The sequence below is a fragment of the Atheta coriaria genome, unplaced genomic scaffold (assembly GCF_025399875.1).
Source record: "Atheta coriaria isolate IRGN ID8LTWV9N9 unplaced genomic scaffold, Caltech_Dcor_3.1 hic_scaffold_6_pilon, whole genome shotgun sequence".
Lineage (NCBI taxonomy): Eukaryota > Metazoa > Arthropoda > Insecta > Coleoptera > Staphylinidae > Dalotia > Dalotia coriaria.
Window position 1 is genome coordinate 5,274,864 of NW_027045448.1, and position 22,494 is coordinate 5,297,357.

General features: G+C 39.9%; 1 protein-coding gene across 11 annotated transcripts; it reads left to right on the forward strand.

Moving 5' to 3' along the window:
* The first annotated feature begins 206 nt into the window (after window positions 1-206).
* RyR (Ryanodine receptor) lies at window positions 207-22,244 on the forward strand. Of its 11 annotated transcripts, none has more exons than XM_065304038.1 (35): window positions 207-364; window positions 2,161-2,231; window positions 2,305-2,409; window positions 2,467-2,565; window positions 3,041-3,055; window positions 3,580-3,657; window positions 3,711-3,829; window positions 3,888-3,957; window positions 4,017-4,216; window positions 4,273-4,627; window positions 4,688-5,344; window positions 5,401-5,732; window positions 5,790-5,941; window positions 6,002-6,143; window positions 6,202-6,621; window positions 6,678-7,072; window positions 7,133-7,341; window positions 7,700-7,799; window positions 8,181-8,604; window positions 8,667-8,929; window positions 8,988-9,081; window positions 9,288-10,418; window positions 10,479-12,846; window positions 12,905-15,023; window positions 15,080-15,269; window positions 15,323-16,286; window positions 16,598-16,707; window positions 16,767-17,109; window positions 17,304-18,337; window positions 18,393-19,112; window positions 19,266-19,445; window positions 19,511-19,901; window positions 19,957-21,010; window positions 21,068-21,233; window positions 21,292-22,244. In XM_065304038.1, exons 2-35 carry the CDS (start codon window positions 2,178-2,180, stop codon window positions 21,449-21,451), a joined length of 15,213 nt encoding a protein of 5,070 aa, XP_065160110.1. In that variant the 5' UTR covers window positions 207-364; window positions 2,161-2,177; the 3' UTR covers window positions 21,452-22,244. The 11 variants fall into 11 exon arrangements, with proteins under 11 accessions (XP_065160110.1, XP_065160105.1, XP_065160114.1 ...); XM_065304033.1 differs by lacking the exons at window positions 3,041-3,055; window positions 16,598-16,707 and adding exons at window positions 16,365-16,477; window positions 17,195-17,230; window positions 19,181-19,213 and having other exon boundaries at window positions 6,678-7,341; XM_065304042.1 differs by lacking the exons at window positions 3,041-3,055; window positions 16,598-16,707 and adding exons at window positions 16,365-16,477; window positions 17,195-17,230.
* The last annotated feature ends 250 nt before the right edge of the window (window positions 22,245-22,494 follow it).

Sequence of the window (22,494 nt, forward strand, 5' to 3'; positions counted from 1 at the left end):
ATTTGTCACTAAACCATTTTAACATATAGCATTGGCGAATGCAAGTTGAATAGGTTTCGGGAAGCGCGAAAAGCTCATTCGGGAAAATCATCACATCCGCTTGATGTCTTAGCAAATCTAAATCGCAGCGTGTGAGCCGGTGCTCGTCCGCATGGACGCGCAGCAGTCTCGAAACTAAAAATACTAATAAAACAGCTCTAATTTATAAATAGATTTTTGCCGCTAGTGCGACATTCAGTCCGTTTCGAATCTTAACGCTGTGTGTGTACAAAAAAGAACGAACCATCCGGATTTAACAAAAGACTTCGATTCAATCCGTCCCACATGCATCGACACGATCGAACTGAATTGGATTAATTAACCGGTAACAAATGCGTGTTTGAGTTTTCATTCGTTGTGTTACCTGTTCCTGTGTGTGCGTGCGGCAATATTCCCGGTCCGACGAAATGAATTTGTAATCGGCAATCTGAAATGTGAAATATGAACATTAAAATTCGCAAACAAAATGGCGTCGAAATTATCTCAACTTGCTTATTGATTTGTGCAAATTAATTGAAACGAAAAATAGCAGTTTATGTAACATAAAATACAACATACGCATTTTTGTACATTCGGGGCGAAATTTAGAAGGTTGATGTCATCGAAAAATCAGGATCCGAAATGCAAATATTGGCAATAATTAGTAACATATTAATCACCGCTCCGAACACGTGTTCGTCATCAGTCGAACCTTGTTCAACGTGTGCCAAATACAAACACTGCATAAATCCAAAATAATATGTGAAAATCTCTACAGTTTAATCATAATGTGCATACAAATTCCAAAATGCGTAAATCCCTGATTGGCACTTAAAATGTTTGAAAACAGTTTTGCCCGATTTGAAATGTAATACACCGCAAGTCCGCTCGCCTACCAAAAATTTGTGAAGAAAGAAAGAGAGCTTCGTGCTATTTCTATTTTCCGTGCAAGTTTTTCATTCAATTATATTTAGACGCTGTCTCTACGTACACGATTTGGACAGAATACGAATAGCGAATATCAACTTCTTATTGTCTCGCGTATTTTGTTTGACTTGACGGGCCGTGTAAGTGAGTTACAGTCACACACTTTTATGAGGTGCGGTTTATTTCGGTTTGCTGGTAAATCATTTAAATCATTATATAGTTTAGCAGCGAATGTCAAATATTCCACCGTTTAAATTATAGCGTAAATTGACCGTGAAATAGGCGTAATTATAGCCTAACGCAAAGCAGGCAGTACTTCGACTACAAACAAAGTTAAACTTTATTCTTTTCATGATAAAATGTTTCAATTATTAATATTATTTAATTTAAGCCACCCTGTATTGGTGTAGGTGTGGGTATTCTTAAACTGTCATCATTTAGATTTGATTACACTTTCTGCTTTATTCTGACCCTAAATAAACGTTCATAACCAGTGTCCCAATTACGTGTTAATGTATTTTTGATAACGATACAAAAGCTCTACTTCCGCTCCACCACAAACGACTTCCTTAGAAATGGCCAACGTAATAAATTTCCTGCACGCAACCAAAAATTCACTACAAAAGTCTTTTAAAGCCGTTTAACACCATCCAAACAATTGTTAATGTTAATTAACTGTTCGGTACAAATGTAACAAAAAAATATCGATTAAATTCAGTCCTTGAAATAGTATTTTTGTAATATTGTAAATAAAATTCAACGAATTCCGGCATATTTCAACCCCGTGACGAAGAATGAATCGATGCGACTCTTTGTTATGCAAATATTTCGAATGGTACGAGTTGCCACGTGGTAAATTATAAAATGATTAATCTGTCGGCGGTTAGGGGTGGTGGAAATGTGTGATATGAAAGCTTGACATCCAACACCGAGCGTAAATAACGCAGAATAGACAAAACCCGCAGAGACAACCTACATATACCAGACTCCCTTCAACCACCCTTATAGAGCATATCTATGTATGAGTGCAAACAGGCAAAGGGCGCATGTCACACGCGAGTCCTCGCTTCCCCACTCGTCGGCCCTTGCCGCATCGCACTCGGCAAGGACCCTCCGCGGCGCGTTATCCTGTTGCTCCGCGCACGATGCGCAACCCCAAGTGTGGCGACGTCACACCAAGTGCACGATGTGATAATAAACTCTTTGGTGTTGTAGATAATTGAAGCCCCACGATGGCGGAGGCCGAGGGGGGATCCGAGCAGGATGATGTTTCATTCCTGCGCACGGTACGTAGAAACAACAACTCTGCCGCATTTCCTGTTTGTGCACTTTTGCTAATTAACTGTATCGACTTCGCAGGAAGACATGGTGTGTCTTTCGTGCACGGCGACCGGCGAGCGAGTGTGTTTGGCCGCCGAAGGATTTGGTAATCGACACTGTTTTCTAGAGAACATCGCCGATAAGGTACAAAAACATTAACATAAAATATATTGTATATAATTAATGACATTTAAATTTTAGAATATCCCGCCAGATCTATCGCAGTGTGTGTTTGTCATTGAGCAGGCGCTTTCCGTACGCGCTCTGCAGGAGTTGGTCACTGCGGCCGGAAGTGAAACCGTAAGTTTCATAAATTAAAAACCAAACCAGATAAAACATAGATAAATAAAGAAACAACAGCCGATCTTCTCAAAGTAAATATTTAAAAATCAAAATCCCTTAATTTTTGTTTTTATCAAAGTCCCCATAAAAGAATTTGACTAATTAATAGATGATATATTTTTGTGATACCCTTGTTTGTAACTCTACAAAAGTAGATCTAGTTTCATTCCCAGTTCAACACTAGCTTATCTCATGAATCATTTCGCTTTATTCATTTCTGTTTTGTTTTAACCTTTTATTTTTCACCCCAACTGTAGGTGACGAATTCATGATGATTTTTAATACACACACCAGAATTTATACGCTCCCATGATAGATATGGTTGTTTTTGTATAGCATTGGGTACAATTTATTCCGATGTTGATTTATTTCATTTGATTTCATTTCCGTTACGTTCATTAATTTCATCCGCCTTATGTATTTTTAATTTCAGGGTGAAGGTGGCTTTGTAAGTACCCCCCAATAAACAATTGAGCGCTGCATTCAAAGTAAACCGAAAGTTGTTCTAAACTCTAACAAACGTTGTCAACTTGTTGTAGCAATTGATCCTTTATTAATACTAGAGACGTAGTTGTTGAAGAAAAAAACTGACACCTCTCATTTGTAGAACGCTCATTCACCTTTTATCTTTTTCTTTGCTTGCTATCATACTGCCATAATAAACAATGCGTTTCACTGATATTCACTCTAAACTAACACGAATAAATTTCTTCGATAAACATAGAAATCAATTCTTTAAGCTTCTATCCACTAATCATAATCATAATGATTTTATGTGATGTACATGTTTATTTGTCGTAGAGTAGAAGTTATTTGCTGCTGTTGTAGACCATATAATCAATTATTCAATGTATCGTTTCGTTCGTCCACGCAGATAGTCTAGCTATTTTAGAAATTGTACAACTATGCACTTGCATACCGTAACTTTTGGGCATAGTGCTGATTTTTTGCGCATGTTGAATGTGTTTGTAGGGAAAGGGAACTGGCTCCGGACATCGCACACTACTTTACGGCAATGCAATTCTTCTGCGTCATCAGAACAGTGACATGGTAAGCGAAAATTTATCGAATTAATCCAAATAAACACAATATTATCGTTGTAGTATTTGGCGTGCTTGTCAACGAGTTCAAGCAATGATAAACTTGCTTTCGATGTTGGTCTTCAAGAACACAGCCGAGGTGAAGCTTGCTGGTGGACTGTTCATCCAGCCAGCAAACAAAGGTATGAATATTATTAAATATTATGTTAGAAAAGATAAAGTAACACTATTTTATATTAGATCTGAGGGTGAAAAAGTACGTGTTGGTGACGACTTGATTTTGGTATCAGTTGCAACTGAAAGATACTTGGTAAGTTCTCATATTAAAACTGAAACTTTAAACTTGATGGTAATCTTGTTACTTTGTAGCATACAACAAAAGAAAATGAATTATCCATCGTCAACGCAAGTTTCCAAATCACGCACTGGTCTGTCCAGCCGTATGGTACTGGTATTTCAAAAATGAAATATGTCGGCTATGTATTCGGCGGTGATGTACTCAGATTTTTCCATGGCGGCGATGAATGTCTCACGATTCCTTCGACATGGAATTCCGAACCGCAACAAAAGTAATTTAACTAACAAACTGAACAAAACCGAATTTGTTTAATCAATATCTTTGCAGTATGGTAATTTATGAAGGAGGTAGTGTAATGTCCCAAGCTCGTTCCTTGTGGCGTTTGGAATTGGCACGTACCAAGTGGACGGGTGGTTTCATTAATTGGTTCCACCCGATGCGCATTCGCCACCTGACCACGGGCAGGTATTTGGGCGTGAATGAAAACAACGAACTGTTTCTCGTCGCAAAGGAAGAGGCCAATGTGTCGATATCGACGTTTTGTTTGCGACAAGAGAAAGACGATCAAAAAGTGGTGCTTGAAGACAAGGATCTCGAAGTTATCGGCGCGCCTATTATCAAATATGGCGACTCCACCGTCATTGTACAACATTGCGATTCGGGGCTTTGGTTAACTTACAAAGTAATATTAAAAACAATCACCTAACATTAACATATTTCTAATATTTGTATTTTTCAATAGTCATACGAAACCAAGAAAAAAGGTGTTGGTAAAGTAGAAGAGAAACAAGCAGTGCTACACGAAGAAGGCAAGATGGACGACGGTCTCGACTTCAGTAGGAGTCAAGAGGAAGAATCGAGGACCGCACGTGTAATCCGTAAATGCAGTTCTTTGTTCACACAATTCATCAACGCTCTGGAAACGTTGCAAGTGAACAGAAGGCATTCTCTCTTTTTCGCCTCTGTGAACCTAAACGAAATGGTAATGTCTTTAGAAGATTTGATCAACTACTTCGCACAACCCGAGGACGATATTGAACATGAGGAGAAGCAAAACAAACTGCGCGCTCTGCGCAACCGACAGGACTTGTTCCAAGAGGAAGGTATCCTCAATTTAATCCTAGACGCCATTGATAAAATCAATGTTATCACCTCCTCGGGTTTCGTCGCTGCCCTCGCTGGCGATCAAAACTGGGAATTGATTGGCAGTTATCTCTACCAATTGTTAGCTGCTATCATCAAAGGCAACCATACAAATTGCGCACAATTCGCCAACTCAAATCGTTTGAACTGGTTGTTCTCTAGATTGGGCTCACAGGCGTCTGGTGAAGGCACTGGCATGTTAGATGTCTTGCATTGTGTGCTTATCGATTCTCCGGAAGCCTTGAACATGATGAGAGTGAGTTGCCGGAATAGCACACAATAAATAACAGGCTATTAAATATTCATTTTCAGGATGAGCACATCAAGGTAATCATCTCACTGTTGGAGAAGCATGGCAGGGATCCAAAAGTACTCGATGTGCTTTGCTCACTATGCGTTGGTAATGGTGTGGCTGTACGTGACTCGCAGAATAACATCGCAGATTTCCTACTGCCCGGGAAAAATCTCTTGCTGCAAACACAGCTTGTGGATCATGTTGCGAGTGTACGGCCAAATATTTTCGTGGGCAGGGTTGAAGGCAGTGCCATTTATCAAAAATGGTATTTTGAGGTGACTGTAGATCACATTGAGCAGACCACGCATATGATGCCACATTTACGAATTGGTTGGGCGAATTCCAAAGGGTATTTAATCATTTTTTGATGATTAATGATGTTCTATATAATTTTTAATGCTTTCAGTTATATTCCTTACCCAGGAGGTGGTGAAAAGTGGGGTGGCAATGGTGTGGGTGATGACTTGTACTCATTTGGTTTTGATGGTGCCTACTTATGGACGGGTGGACGATCAACAAAGGTGGTTGATGAAATAACAGAACCATTTATAAAGAAAAGTACTATTTCCATTGTTAACATTCTGGGTCACTACTAAATTAATTGATTTTTTTTTACAGATGACGTGATTGGTTGTGCCTTAGACTTAACTGGACCTACAATATCATTTATGTTCAATGGTATGCCCATCAGGGGCTCCTTCCGCAACTTTAACCTTGATGGAATGTTCTTTCCGGTTATCAGTTGCTCCTCCAAACTGAGGTAACTTAAATTAATAGTAAACTATACCGAATGTTTACAAAATATTGAATATTTCTAGTTGTCGATTCCTCTTGGGTGGAGATCACGGTAGACTAAAGTTTGTCCCACCAGACGAATTCTCCCCGCTGGTGGAAAGTTTGTTACCACAACAAGTACTAAGTTTAGATCCATGCTTTTATTTCGGTAACATGAACAAAGTGGTCTTAGCCGGTCCGTTAGTGGTCGAGGACGACACAGCTTTCGTGCCAAACCCAGTGGACACCTCCATGGTATCCCTAGCAAGTCATATAGAAACAATTAAGGATAAACTTGCAGAAAACATCCACGAAATGTGGGCGATGAATAAGATCGAAGCCGGATGGATGTGGGGGGATTATAGAGATGATTTAAATCACATACACCCATGCTTAGTGCAGTTCGAAAAACTTCCAGCAGCAGAGAAGAAATACGACTCACAGTTAGCAGTGCAAACAATCAAGTAAATATTATCATAATTCCTTTAAGATATATTATCTAAAAATGTGACAATTTCAGAACCATTTTGGCCTTGGGATATTACATTACTTTAGATAAACCCCCATCTCGTATTAAGAGCATTCGTTTACCAAACGACCCCTTTATGCAAGCCAATGGTTACAAACCAGCACCATTAGACCTGAGTGCTATTACACTCAACGTTAAAATGGAGGAACTTGTTGATCAACTTGCCGAAAACACACATAACTTATGGGCCAAAGAGCGTATTCAACAAGGGTGGACTTATGGTCTCAATGAAGACCCCGACATGTTCAGAAGTCCGCATCTGGTGCCTTACGGCAAGGTCGACGAGGCTATCAAGAAAGCCAATCGGGACACTGCCTCGGAAACTGTGAGGACGCTACTGGTTTATGGATATGTCATTGATCCACCAACAGGAGAACAACAAGAAAGTAATATCTTAGAAAAAATAGAAGTTTCAAGCAAGTTACTACCTCTTTTTTATATTTCAGCTTTGTTGGCGGATGCTATTCGCCAGAAACAAGCTGCTTTCAGGACTTACCGCGTTGAAAAAACGTACGCGGTCAACTCGGGCAAATGGTACTTCGAGTTTGAAATTTTAACCGCCGGTCCCATGCGAGTTGGTTGGGCAAAATCCGACTGTCCACCTGGGGCAATGCTGGGCGCTGATGAAAGCACCTGGGCCTTTGACGGTTTCAATGTAAGCGTTTTGCTAAGCTCAACTCTATGTGATATCAGTGTGATGTGTTTATTATTTCCAATTATTATTTTATTTTATTTTCTGTTAATATTTTTGAATTTCCTATGGTTAATTAAGAAACTTAAGATACACGGAAATCAAGCTTATCATTTTGGCCTCAAGTATATGGTTGGCGACATAATCGGTTGCTTTTTAGATTTAAGTGATCACACAATTAGTGAGTTTTTATTTTTTCCATTTTTGTTTAGTTATATTTTAATTGTTTTTGTTTGGTTTACACAATTTACAATTAAACTGTTTACGTTTAAGTGTTTCCTTAGCATGCTAAGTGTTGGTGTATTTTTTGTCGTTCGTTTAGGAAGAGAAAGTTTATTGCAATTCGGCGGAATCGTTCGGAAAGCAGTGGCAAGTTGGAGACGTGGTTGGCGTATTTCTAGATGTCATTGATCATACGATTAGTAAGAGTTCTTTTTCAATCAAATACTTATATGCAGTTCGATCTTACTAATTCAATTTTTACTTGCAATACGATTGGCTTTTTGCTAACTGCTTTTGTAAATTAATTCAAACGTATTTAGCAGCGTGTGTTATATACATTCGTACGCATGGAACAAAAAAGAAACAGAAAAATACCTGGGTTATTTTCTTATAACTTATCTAGCAAAAATAAAAATTAAGAAGTATTAAAAGTATATAAACCAGTTCAAATATTTTGTGTCAGATAAAATTCACGTAGTTTTAATAATATCACGCACTGCATGTTTTGTTGCAATCCCTGTTACTTACAAACGCATGTTCGTTATGAATGAAAACAGATTTTAAAGAGTTATTTTTATTAGGTTTTTCATTGAATGGTGAATTACTAATGGACGCCTTGGGCGGTGAGACCACATTTGCTGATGTGCAGGGTGACAATTTCGTCCCTGCATTTACACTAGGCGTAGGACAAAAAGCGCGCTTGTGTTTCGGCCAGGACGTTACCCAACTAAAATGGTTCACCACTTGCGGTCTGCAAGAAGGATACGAGCCATTCTGCGTTAATATGAACCGATTTGTCACCTACTGGTACACCAAGGACCAACCGATATTCGAAAATACTGATGATATGCCCGATACAAAGATTGATGTCACCAGAATCCTTGCTGGTTCGGATAGTCCGCCAGCATTGAAGATTAGTCACAATACGTTTGAGACAATGGAGAAGGCAAACTGGGAGTTTTTAAGATTGAGTTTGCCTGTCATTTGTCATTCGGAATTTATCACGTAAATGATTATAGTTTTACTTGCAATAATTTCCTTAATTAATTTTTAATTCTTTAATCTAGCGAGGAAGAAAAGATTCGACGCTGGCAAGAAATTAAACTACGTCAACATCGTTTGCGTATTGAAGCGGAAAGCCAAGTAGCCACAAACCCAGCACACATTGAGCAAATAATGAAAAGTGGATTCTCCATGAGTGACATTAAAGGACTTCAGAGAAACTACGCGGAAGATGCAGTCGAAGCTGATGAAGTTGTAGGCAAAAAGAAAACTCCAGGTCGTCCGCCACGAAAAGGTTCCATTCCTCGGGCCCAATTTGAAGGAGACAGTATGTACTAGTAAGAAAATAAAATGGAGATATTGATCTGAATCTAATTCTCTTATAGCGTTAGCTGCAAACACAAACATGCAACGTTCCACAAGCGAATTGAATATGGAAAACACAGACGACAAAAAGAAACGTGGTCGTTCCCCTTTCAGGTATGATTCTAATCTCTATGCATAATAAATTAATAACCATAACATTTTAATTTACATACCATGCATAGTTTAAGGCTACTTAGCCTACATAAAAGGTACTAATAGTATTGGTGTGGTGTTTTTCACAAACACAGAGTGATTATTTTACACAAGTGTGATGCCCATGTAAATTGAGTAAATTTTGATTTTTATATTTGTAAATTTAGGTTTTTCAAGAAAAGAGATGCTGGTGCAAGTGCCGAACGTAACAAGACAAAGGCCAAAACCCCTGAACCAGAACCACCAGTACAAGTATCCAACACCATGTTAAACCGACAACCAACAATGAAACAATCACAATCTGAACTGCCTTCTCAGCACCAACTCTCTGTCCCGACTTCATCGGACGTAGAAGCCATCGGTAATGAATTATTCGATGCGGAATGCCTTAAACTCATCAATGAGTACTTCTATGGTGTCCGAGTATTCCCCGGTCAGGATCCAACTCACGTCTATGTTGGCTGGGTGACAACACAATATCACAGTTTCACAAAAGATTTCAACCAGAATCAAGTCCTAAAGGCCTCTGTAGTCATTGTAGATGATTATGATCAAGTGGTTGATTATATCGATCGTCAAACGTGTTACATGGTTAGAGCGGATGAGCTCTACAATGAAGTGAATCAAGAAGCTTCGGGTAAAGCAGCATCTCAGGGAATGTTTATCGGTTGTTTCGCTGACGCTGCCACAGGGATAATCTCTTTTACCTGCGAGGGCAAAGGCACTCGACATTGCTACAAAATGGAACCGGATACTAAATTGTTCCCGGCTATTTTCATTGAAGCAACGAGCAAAGATTGTCTGCAATTTGAACTAGGTAGAACTGCTACAACGCTACCATTGTCAGCAGCTGTATTACAGAACAGTTCTAAACATGTGATCCCTCAGTTCCCACCAAGATTGAAGGTGCAGTGTTTGAAACCTCATCAATGGGCGAGGGTACCTAATCAAAGTCTTCAAGTACACGCATTGAAACTGTCAGATATTCGCGGTTGGTCAATGTTATGCGAGGACGCTATTTCTATGCTTGCTCTTCACATCCCTGAAGAAGACAGATGTATCGATATTTTGGAACTGATCGAAATGGATAAACTCTTGTCCTTCCACGCACACACCTTAACACTATACGCGGCTTTGTGTTATCAGAGCAATTACAGAGCTGCACACGCTTTGTGCAGACATGTGGATCAGAAACAACTTTTGTATGCTATCAAAGCAGAATATATGAGTGGTCCACTCAGGCAAGGATTCTATGATTTGCTCATTGCTATTCATTTGGAATCACATGCAACAACAATGTAAGTTTATTAAATACCAGTATGAATGTTAAAAACTTATTCTGTTATTTTTGACTTTAGGGAAAACTGCAAAAAGGAATATGTTATCCCACTTGGTCCACAACTCAAAGAACTCTATGAAGATGACGAGATGAAGCACAGTTTGAAAAATCTGCAAGTAGAATCAGTAATGCCGCAAATGAAAATGACAGACATTACGGACTCTATTGATAAAATTGTAAATTTATACTCCCCATACTTCCCACTGGATGTTGTACGTGATTATATCATGCAAGCATTGACGGAAGCAGTAGAAGCCAATCAGGTTCACAACCGGGACCCTATTGGTGGTTCAAATGAAAACCTCTTCGTGCCATTACTCAAACTCTTGGATAGATTGTTGTTGGTGGGTATGCTTACCGATGAAGATATAATAAAACTGCTCACTATGGTACACCCGGAAACCTGGGATGAAAACTTTGACAGGGAAGGTAAAGACGAGCATCGCAAAGGTCTCCTCGAAATGAAGATTTCTGAAGGTGCTAAATTACAAATGTGCTACTTATTGCATCATCTTAATGACGTGCAGTTGCGTCACAGAGTAGAATCCATCATTGCGTTTTCTCATGACTACGTAGGAGAACTGCAAACTGACCAGTTGCGCCGTTACATCGAGATTAAACAATCTGATCTTCCATCTGCTATAGCCGCCAAAAAGACACGTGAATTCCGTTGCCCTCCACGAGAACAAATGAAGGCTATCTTATCTTTTAAGAACCTCGAAGAAGACGATAAAGAAAATTGTCCAATCGGTGAAGACCTCTGTGAAAAGATGAACGAGTTCCATGCTGTTTTGATGCATCATGTCTCTCTGAAAGCTTTGGAAGCTCCGCCTGAAGAAGAAGTCACAGAGGAAGTAGTTAAACCAAACGCGTTCAAACGCCTGTACAATTTTATCAATGCAGTTAAGGAATTAGAAGTTGAGCCAAAAGAACCTGAAGAGCCCGAGAAGAAAACTCCTGAAGAAATATTCAGGAAAGTACTTATCGCAACTATTGTCAGGTGGGCTGAGGAAACCCAAATTGAACTACCAAAACTGGTTCAGGAGATGTTCAATCTCCTCGTAAGGCAATACGACTCAGTTGGTGAATTGATCCGCGCTTTGAGCAAAACCTACGTAATCAACTCTAAAACAAAGCATGACGTTGCTGAGATGTGGGTAAGCTTAAGTCAAATTCGCGCCTTGCTGCCAGTACAAATGTCTCCCGAAGAAAAGGAACTAATGCGCATGCGTTTGTGGAAATTCGTAAATAATCACACATTCTTCCAACATCCTGATTTGATTCGCGTCTTGCGTATCCATGAAAACGTCATGGCAGTCATGATAAATACCCTGGGCCGCAGATCACAGGAACAAACCGAAGCTAGCGCAGCTCCAACTGGTGAAGGTGAGGCCGTACCAAAGAGCAAAGATACTACTCATGAGATGGTGGTCGCTTGTTGTCGTTTCTTGTGTTATTTCTGTCGTACTGGTCGCCAAAATCAAAAGGCCATGTTCGAACACTTTGACTTCTTATTGGACAACAGTAACATTCTGTTATCACGACCGAGCCTTCGTGGGTCAACACCTTTGGACGTTGCCTATTCATCACTGATGGAAAACACTGAATTAGCTTTGGCCCTGCGTGAACACTACCTCGAGAAAATTGCTATCTATTTATCTCGTTGTGGTTTACAATCCAATTCTGATTTGGTCGAGAAGGGTTACCCTGATTTAGGTTGGGATCCAGTCGAAGGTGAACGTTATCTCGACTTCCTTCGTTACTGCGTCTGGGTTAATGGTGAATCCGTGGAGGAAAACGCCAACTTGGTCATTCGTTTACTAATCAGAAGACCAGAATGTTTGGGTCCTGCCCTTAGAGGTGAAGGAGAAGGTTTAATGAGAGCCATTGTGGAAGCAAACAAAATGTCCGAACGAATCAGTGATCGTCGTAAACTAATGAATGATGAAGCTGAAGGCACTGTTAATTGTGCCCAATTCCAACATCCATTACCTGAGAGTGATGACGATGAAGATTATATCGATACCGGTGCTGCTATTTTGACCTTCTACTGTACCCTAGTAGATCTTCTCGGTAGATGTGCTCCAGATGCGGCGGTTATTGCTCAGGGAAAGAACGAATCACTCAGAGCAAGATCTATTCTTAGATCTTTGGTACCACTGGAAGATTTGCAAGGTGTATTGAGTTTGCGCTTCACTATCATGAACCCAGCCGCCGGTGAAGAAAGACCCAAATCAGACATGCCATCTGGTTTATTGCCTGGTAACAAACAGTCTATTGTACTATTCTTGGAACGTGTTTACGGTATTGAAACTCAGGAATTGTTCTTCAAATTGCTTGAAGAAGCATTCTTGCCGGATCTTCGTTGTTGTACAATTCTTGATAGAGTAAGTTAAAATTTTAAATTGTATAGTGGTATTCTTCATAAAATTCTGTTATTTTCAGAATGATGGTAGTGAATCTGACATGGCGCTCAGCATGAATCGCTACATGGGTAATTCAATTCTTCCTCTGCTCATCCAACATAGCAGATTCTACTCTGAAGTGGAAAACTATGCTTCCCTCTTGGACGCGGCTTTGCACACCGTGTACCGTTTGTCTAAAAACCGAATGTTGACTAAAGGTCAACGTGATGGTGTTTCTGACTTCTTGGTGGCTTTAACAAGCCAGTTGCACCCGTCAATGATGTTGAAGCTTCTTCGTAAGCTGACAGTTGACGTATCCAACTTATCTGAATACACCACAGTTGCTTTGCGCCTGTTGACATTACATTACGATCGTTGTGGTAAATATTACGGCTCTACTGGTGGAGGTGCCGGCAGTCAATTTGGTTCCTCCACTGATGAGGAGAAACGTCTCACTATGATTCTTTTCTCAAACATTTTCGACTCTCTAAGTAAAATGGAATACGATCCGGAGTTATTCGGTAAAGCCTTGCCTTGTCTGACTGCTATTGGATGCGCTTTACCTCCAGATTACTCTTTATCAAAGAACTTTGATGATGAATGTTATGGTAACAAAGCCTGTAGCCCTGATGGACCTTATGATCCAGAACCTATTAATACCTCAGCTGTTGTGCTTAACAACGACTTAAACTCCATAGTTCAGAAGTTTTCGGAACACTATCACGATGCTTGGGCAAGTAGGAAGTTAGAAAGTGGTTGGCAACATGCCGACCAATGGTCTGATGCTAACAAGACCCATCCAAGGTTGAAGCCTTACACTATGCTAAGTGATTATGAAAAAGAAAGATACAAAGAACCCGTACGAGAATCACTCAAAGCCCTTTTGGCCTTGAAATGGACTATTGAGCATACCGAAGTTGATGTACCATCAAATCAAAGGAATTCAATCAGAAGATCTTCCAAAATGGAAGCAAACTCCGCCATGAACTATAATCCACATCCAGTAGATATGACCAATTTGACTTTGTCTCGTGAAATGCAGAATATGGCCGAACGATTGGCCGAAAACGCTCATGATATTTGGTCAAAGAAGAAGAAAGAGGAGTTACACATTAATGGTGGTGGTTTCCCTTCGCAGCTGGTACCATACGACCTACTCACTGACAAAGAAAAGAAAAAGGACAGGGAGCGTTCCCAAGAGTTCTTAAAGTACATGCAGTATCAAGGTTACAAACTTCATAGACCAAAACCACCAGGTCAAGAAGACGCACAAGGAGGTGCCGGACCTGCTATTGAATTACGTTTCTCATACAGTCTGCTGGAGAAACTGATTCAATATCTAGATCGTGCTACTATCAACATGAAACTGCTCAAACCATCAGCAACATTCAGTCGTCGAAATTCATTCAGTACCTCAACACGCGATATTAAATTCTTCTCTAAGGTGGTGTTGCCATTGATGGAGAAATACTTCTCAACTCATAGAAGTTATTTCATTGCTGTCGCAACTGCAACTAACAACGTAGGAGCTGCATCCTTGAAAGAAAAGGAAATGGTTGCGGCCCTATTCTGTAAATTAGCCAATTTGCTACGTTCTAAATTACAAGCATTCGGTGCAGATGTCCGCATTACTGTACGCTGTCTTCAAGTGCTTGTCAAAGCTATCGACGCCAAGTCATTAGTAAAGAATTGCCCTGAATTTATCCGTACATCTATGTTGACGTTCTTCAACAACACTGCTGATGATCTTGGTCACACTATCATCAACTTACAAGAAGGGAAATACAGTCACCTTAGAGGAACTCATCTCAAAACCTCAACATCATTATTTTATGTCAATCATGTTCTCTTGCCAGTGTTAACTGCATTATTTGACCATTTGGCAAATTGCGAGTATGGAAGTGATTTGCTCCTTGATGAAATTCAGGTTGCTTCGTACAAGATCCTAGCGGCATTGTACATCTTAGGTACTGATAATACACTCACGCATGACAGGAAATATCTGAAGACTGAGATTGAAAGACATAAACCTGCGCTGGGTTCATGCCTAGGCGCATTTGGGTCTTGCTTCCCGGTGGCATTCTTGGAACCACACATGAATAAACATAATCCGTATTCTTTGCTTAATAGAATTGCTGATCATTCACTAGAAGCTCAGGGTAATTATACTTGTAGAGAGAAGTCTTATGGATGGTTAATGATGATTGTTTTGTAGATATTATGGTTAAGATGGAACAACAAATGCCAACTCTAGAGGCAATTCTGGCTGAAGTGGACCAATATGTAGAAAGTGAAAAAACTTACAATGAAGATATGCACATTATCGATGTGACCATGCCTATGCTCTGTTCATATCTTCCCATTTGGTGGGGACAAGGACCAGATAATGTCAGCCCTACCGGAGGGTAAGTCTAATTATAATTATTGAAGCAGCAGATTGTCATTAAATTTATTCTAGTAATCATGTTACAATGGTAACAGCCGAACATATGAATCAGTTATTAAAGAACGTACTGAAACTTATCCGTAAAAACATCGGCAACGAATCAGCACCCTGGATGACCCGCATCGCTGCATACACTCAACAAATCATTATCAACAGCAGTGAAGAATTGCTCAAAGACGTCTTCCTGCCATTGGCAGAAAGAGTTAAGAAACGCACAGAAACAATGTACCACAAAGAAGAATCTCTGCGTGGTTTTATCAAGAGCTCCTCAGATGACACATCACAAGTTGAGGCGCAGATACAAGAAGACTGGCATCTTCTCGTCAGAGATATCTACTCCTTCTACCCACTTCTAATCAAATACGTTGATTTGCAGCGTAACCATTGGTTGCGTAATAACATTGAAGAAGCTGAAGGATTATACAATCATATCGCTGAGATCTTTAATATCTGGTCGCGCAGTCAATACTTCCTCAAGGAAGAACAAAACTTCATATCTGCTAATGAGATTGACAACATGGTGTTGATCATGCCAACTGCAACTAGAAGGACCGTAGTCTCTGATGGTGCACAACAAGGTGGTGGTGGTAAAAAGAAGAAGAAGAACCGTGATAAGAAACGTGACAAAGCAAAGGAAATTCAAGCATCATTAATGGTTGCTTGCCTAAAGAGATTGTTACCCGTAGGTCTTAATTTATTCGCTGGTAGGGAACAGGAATTGGTACAACATTGCAAAGATCGCTTCCTGAAAAACGTCTCCGAGCAAGAAATCTCTGATTTCGCTAAGATGCAATTAACATTGCCAGATAAAATCGATCCCAGCGATGAAATGTCATGGCAACATTTCCTCTACAGTCAATTAGGCAGCAAGAAATGCGTAACTGTGAACACCACAGATTCCAATGGTAACAATCCTTTGGAGGAGACTGTTGGACGTATTGTTGCAATGGCGAAAGTACTTTACGGTTTGCACATGGTAAATACACATATCTATTGCTTTAAATAATCATTTTCACACTTCTTTTATTATTTGATATTAAATTTGTTTTATTAGATTGATCATCCACAACAAACACAAAAAGGCGTTTATCGCAGTTGCGTGTCAACGCAAAGAAAGCGAGCTGTACTTATGTGTTTCCGTCAAGCGTCATTACACAGTTTGCCAAGGTTTGTTTTTGTTTTACAGCACCAAACTCCTTCATAAATTGTATAATTTAATTCGCTAACATGAAATTTTAACCTTTGATGTGTTTCTGTGTTTACTAATTAACTAATCACTAATTCTAGGCGACACGTCCAAAAAATAAAAGGGATGGTTGGGGTCGTTTGTTGAACGCTGCTAGAAAACGTGCAGCTGTTGCTTGTTTAAGGTGTAAACCTCTGTATAAGATAAGCAGGTTGTTACTAACCGTCTAATTTTATATCGCTCAATTTGTTAATATAATTTCATTCACAGACATCGTGCGTGTAACTTATTCGCAAGGACTTATTATGAATTGTGGCTACAAGATGAGAATGTGGGACAAGAAGTCCTCATTGAAGACTTGACACAGAGTTTCGAGGACTCCGAATTAAAGAAGAAGGATGAAGAGGAAGAAGAAGGTAAACCCGATCCACTAACCCAATTGGTAACCACCTTCTGTAGAGGAGCCATGACGGAACGTTCTGGTGCTTTACAAGAAGATCCTTTGTATATGAGCTATGCGGAGATCATCGCTAAATCTTGCGGTGAAGAAGAAGAAGAGGGTGGTGAGGAAGAAGAAGGCGGAGAGGGTGAAGAAGGAGGTGCTTCCATTCATGTAAGTTATTTATACACAATACTATTGTATGTAAAGTAGAATTAAACACTAAACTCTAACTGTTTTGCTTGTTGGCTAACAAAAGATGAAAATGAAAATTACTTCAATGGAGAAGTTTTGGGTAACGAATACTAATTTTGTACTATCCATTGTCCTAACGTCAACAAAAAAGTACTAATTGTGTTTTTAAATAGGAACAAGAAATGGAGAAGCAAAAATTGTTGTTTGCTCAAGCACGACTTGCGAATCGTGGCGTTGCTGAAATGGTCCTCCTTCACATTTCTGCCAGTAAAGGTGTCCAATCAGAAATGGTTATGAAAACCCTTCAACTTGGTATCTCTATTCTTCGTGGTGGTAATGTAGACATCCAAATGGGTATGCTCAACCATCTTAAAGATAAGAAAGATGTCGGCTTCTTCACGAGTATCGCTGGTTTGATGAACAGTTGCAGTGTCTTAGATCTTGACGCTTTCGAACGTAACACCAAAGCGGAAGGTCTTGGTGTTGGTTCTGAAGGTGCCGCCGGCGAGAAGAACATGCACGACGCTGAATTCACCTGCGCCTTGTTCCGATTTATCCAACTGACTTGCGAAGGTCACAACTTAGAATGGCAGAATTATCTGCGTACCCAAGCAGGTAACACCACCACAGTCAACGTGGTTATCTGCACTGTCGATTACCTGCTGCGTCTACAAGAATCCATTATGGACTTCTACTGGCACTACTCCAGTAAGACTCTCATTGACCCAGCTGGTAAAGCCAACTTCTTCAAAGCTATTGGGGTCGCTAGTCAGGTTTTCAACACCTTGACTGAAGTAATTCAAGGTCCTTGCACTCTCAATCAGCAAGCATTGGCTCATTCAAGATTGTGGGATGCCGTTGGCGGTTTCCTCTTCCTCTTTTCTCACATGCAGGATAAACTATCGAAACATTCTAGTCAAGTGGACTTGCTCAAGGAGTTATTGAATTTGCAAAAGGACATGATCACCATGATGCTCTCCATGCTTGAAGGTAACGTCGTAAATGGCACCATTGGTAAGCAGATGGTTGACACTCTGGTAGAAAGCGCATCAAACGTAGAGATGATCCTTAAGTACTTCGACATGTTCCTGAAACTGAAAGACCTCATATCGTCCCCTAGCTTCCAAGAAGTGGATCCCAACAATGAGGGATGGGTGCTTCCCAAAGACTTTAAAGAAAAGATGGAACAAGCAAAGAGTTACACTCCGTAAGTATTTACCCTTTAATAAAAACTGAATACTAATGTGTATTCTTCATTCCAGTGAAGAAATCGAGTTCCTGCTTGCTTGCTGTGAAGTGAACCACGAAGGAAAAGTTGACTACGTTGCGTTCGTCGATCTCTTCCATGAACCATCAGCTGAAATCGGTTTCAACTTGGCTGTATTGTTGACAAATCTATCTGAGCACATGCCAAATGAACCTCGCCTTGCCCGCTTCCTGGAAACAGCTGGATCCGTATTGAACTACTTCGAGCAATTCTTGGGCCGCATTGAAATCATGGGCGGCAGCAAACGTATTGAACGTGTTTACTTCGAAATCAAGGAATCAAACATCGAGCAATGGGAGAAACCGCAAATTAAAGAGTCTAAACGTGCGTTCTTCTACTCCATCGTCACTGAGGGTGGTGACAAAGAAAAACTGGAAGCTTTCATTAACTTCTGTGAGGATGCTATCTTTGAAATGCAGCACGCTAGTGCACTTATGACAGTCGAAGAATCCGGTGGACCGGGTGCTAACAGAACAACTAGTTATAAATACATGGGTGAAGATGACGAAGAAAGAGCTGGAAACCCAATTACACGCAGCATTCAGAGCGTTAAGGATGGTATCGCCTATGGATTGAGTTCATTGTCGCCTACGAATATTAAAAACAAGATGGCCGAGATGCAACAGATGACTATTTACGAACTTATTGTAGCGTTCTTCAAAAATATCTACTTGGTCTTCTACTATTCTGGTTACGGTGTTTCATGTGTCTTTGGGTAAGTAATTCCAAACATTTAATTATAATGTACACTAACTAACAAAATGGATGAATATCTTTACAAAGCGTACTAATAATACTTTTTGGAAAACGTGCCAGGTATTCTAATTTGTGTCAAATTCATCATTATACTAATGAAAATTTAATTTAGTTACTTCGGTGGAATCTTAATGAATCTGATGCGAGGACCACAACAAGAAGAACCTCAGGAAACTACAAAGGAAGAAGAAAAACCACACTTGAGAATGTTACCAGCGTTACCAGCAACTGACGAACCGGCAGGACAAATGCAAGCGTTTGGATTAGACATAACTAAAGAAGAAGGCGGACAGTAAGTTTCATAGAACTTTTCCTATAGTTTCCCTAATGATAACTTAAATTTCTGTATTAATTCAGAATGAAAATGGCACCACATGAATCACCCACTGGTTCCCATCAATCGTCCATGGAAGGAGAAGGAGAAACAACATCCGAAGAAGGTGCAGAACACCCAGATGGCGAACGCCCAGTTGAACCAGTCTCTCTACAAGATCTCCTCGGTGGTGAAGCAGCAAAACGTGCAGCACAAGAAAAAGCCGAAGCTGCAGCCGCACAACAAGCCGCAATGGCCGCCATTGAATCTGAAGTTAAGCAACAAACAACTGCCGAACCTTCAGCGGCCTCAGAATTCAACCTGGGTGCCTACACTCAGAAATGTGTATCCTTCTTAGCTAGACATTTCTATAACCTGAAATACCTTGCGTTGGTTTTGGCTTTCTGTATCAACTTTATGCTCCTCTTCTACAAAGTAAGTCGAACCAAGTTGAACCAATCTAAATTTACTTTCAAAATAAACCTTTTAGGTGTCAACATTGGGTGAAGATGAAGGTGGCAGCGGTGCTGGTGGCAGTGGTGATGATTTATTAGGCTCAGGATCTGGTGCTTCTGGTGCGGATGATGGCGGCAGTGGAGGAGGGGGATCAGGCGATGGATCAGAGGAAGAAGAAGATCCTTTAGAACTGGTACACGTCGACGAAGATTACTTCTACATGGAACACGTAATGCGATTAGCGGCAATGATACATAGTTTAGTCTCACTAGCTATGCTCGTTGCCTATTACCACCTCAAAGTACCACTGGCTATCTTCAAACGTGAAAAAGAAATTGCTCGACGACTAGAATTCGACGGTCTGTACATTGTTGAACAACCAGAGGACGATGATCTAAAATCACATTGGGATAAACTTGTAATATCAGCAAAGTCGTTCCCAGTTAACTACTGGGACAAGTTTGTTAAAAAGAAAGTCCGACAAAAGTACAGCGAGACCTACGACTTTGATTCTATGAGTAATCTCCTGGGTATGGAAAAGACCTCATTCGCTGCTGAACAAGAAGAAGAGCCTAAAGGCATTATTGCCTTTATCCTACGCATTGACTGGCGTTATCAAGTGTGGAAAGCAGGCGTAACATTCACAGACAATTCATTCTTGTATTCCTTGTGGTACTTTACATTCAGTATCCTCGGAAATTTCAACAACTTCTTCTTCGCTGCTCATTTACTGGATGTCGCTGTCGGTTTCAAAACCTTGAGAACCATCTTACAGTCAGTAACGCACAACGGCAAACAATTAGTGTTGACTGTCATGTTGCTCACGATTATTGTGTATATCTACACTGTGATTGCGTTTAACTTCTTCAGGAAGTTCTATGTGAGCGAAGAGGACGATGAGGTTGATAAAAAATGTCATGATATGTTAACGTGCTTCGTATTCCATTTGTACAAAGGTGTGAGAGCTGGTGGTGGCATCGGTGATGAAATTGAACCACCAGATGGTGATGATTACGAAGCATATCGTATCATGTTCGACATCACTTTCTTCTTCTTCATTATTGTCATCTTGTTGGCCATCATTCAGGGTAAGTCAAAAAGTTTACCCTGCAAATCCATCTTAAATCATTTTTGATTTGTTCCAGGTTTGATCATTGATGCTTTTGGTGAGCTTCGTGATCAACTCGAGAGTGTGAAGGAGGACATGGAGTCCAACTGCTTCATATGTGGTATAGGAAAAGATTACTTTGATAAAGTGCCGCACGGGTTCGACACGCACGTGCAGCAAGAACATAACTTGGCCAATTACATGTAAGAGACTAACATCTTCTTTGAACTATAAAAATCTATAACTAATTTTGTGTCATAGGTTCTTCCTGATGCACTTAATTAACAAACCGGATACTGAATATACTGGTCAAGAAACGTACGTATGGAATATGTACCAACAACGATGCTGGGACTTCTTCCCAGTGGGTGACTGTTTCCGTAAACAGTATGAAGAAGAATTGGGCGGCGGAGGAGGCTAGCGAGGTAATATCCCCGCCAGCGCCATCGGAACAATTAAATGATTCTTATGTATTTTACAAATTGTGAAATTGTGACAAATTCAAACCAAAAACAAACTAAACATAATGAAATACCAAATTTTTGAAGAGTAAAATATAGTTAATAGTGATTACAAGAAAGAAACACATAATAATCACATATTTTACTACGGTTTTTAAACTTAGCTCAATTTTATCATTGCATAAAATCTACCATTAATCATTACATTGTCGATAACTTAGTGAAATTTAGACGCTGTTACGACGAAATGTTCTTATTTTACTGCGAAAATAATTATACTCAGATTCCATCAAAAAAAGTTACATACACAGCGTTAAGATTGCAGTGTAATTATTTTTCCACGAGAAAAATGGAACCAATTTCGTACCAGCGGGCGTATTGATGGTTGTTTGTTTTACATTTTGCTGTTTTCTGTTCATGTAATTATCTTATCTTATAAATATCGAAGCGAATTGTGTGGCAAATTTTCAAACGATAACTAATTAACAAAAAAACGGTATGAAATCGAAATTTTAATACTGTTAAGGAGGTTTTAATGATATCTAGTTGACGAGCGTTTTGAGTGCTCAGCAAGTATTGATAGACATCTTTTTAAAACATCTCAGATAGTTGTTGTTGGCGGAGACGCGGAAGAAAGAAAATGAAATAAAGTAAATCTATTACAAACATATCTATTTAATTAATATTAGGATGTATAAGTTGTCTTTATGAGTATGAAATTGAAAGTACTTAATAAATTCATTTGAAAACTTACCGAGTTGTTATTTACTGCCGAAAATGATAAGGAATGGACAATGTTGAGCCACGCGCCATGCTGGTTTGTGCATGCTGGACCACTTTGAGTCTTGAACCACGAGATTTTATGCCCCGCGCGTGTATAATGGATATTTTAACCACGAACGCGAAATATTTACTTTATTCACGGGTAGAAAAACGACCATAGAACCGTTTCTATGCAACGCGCGCATTGTTAGCTTTAAGGTTACATTGTGCATTAACTATA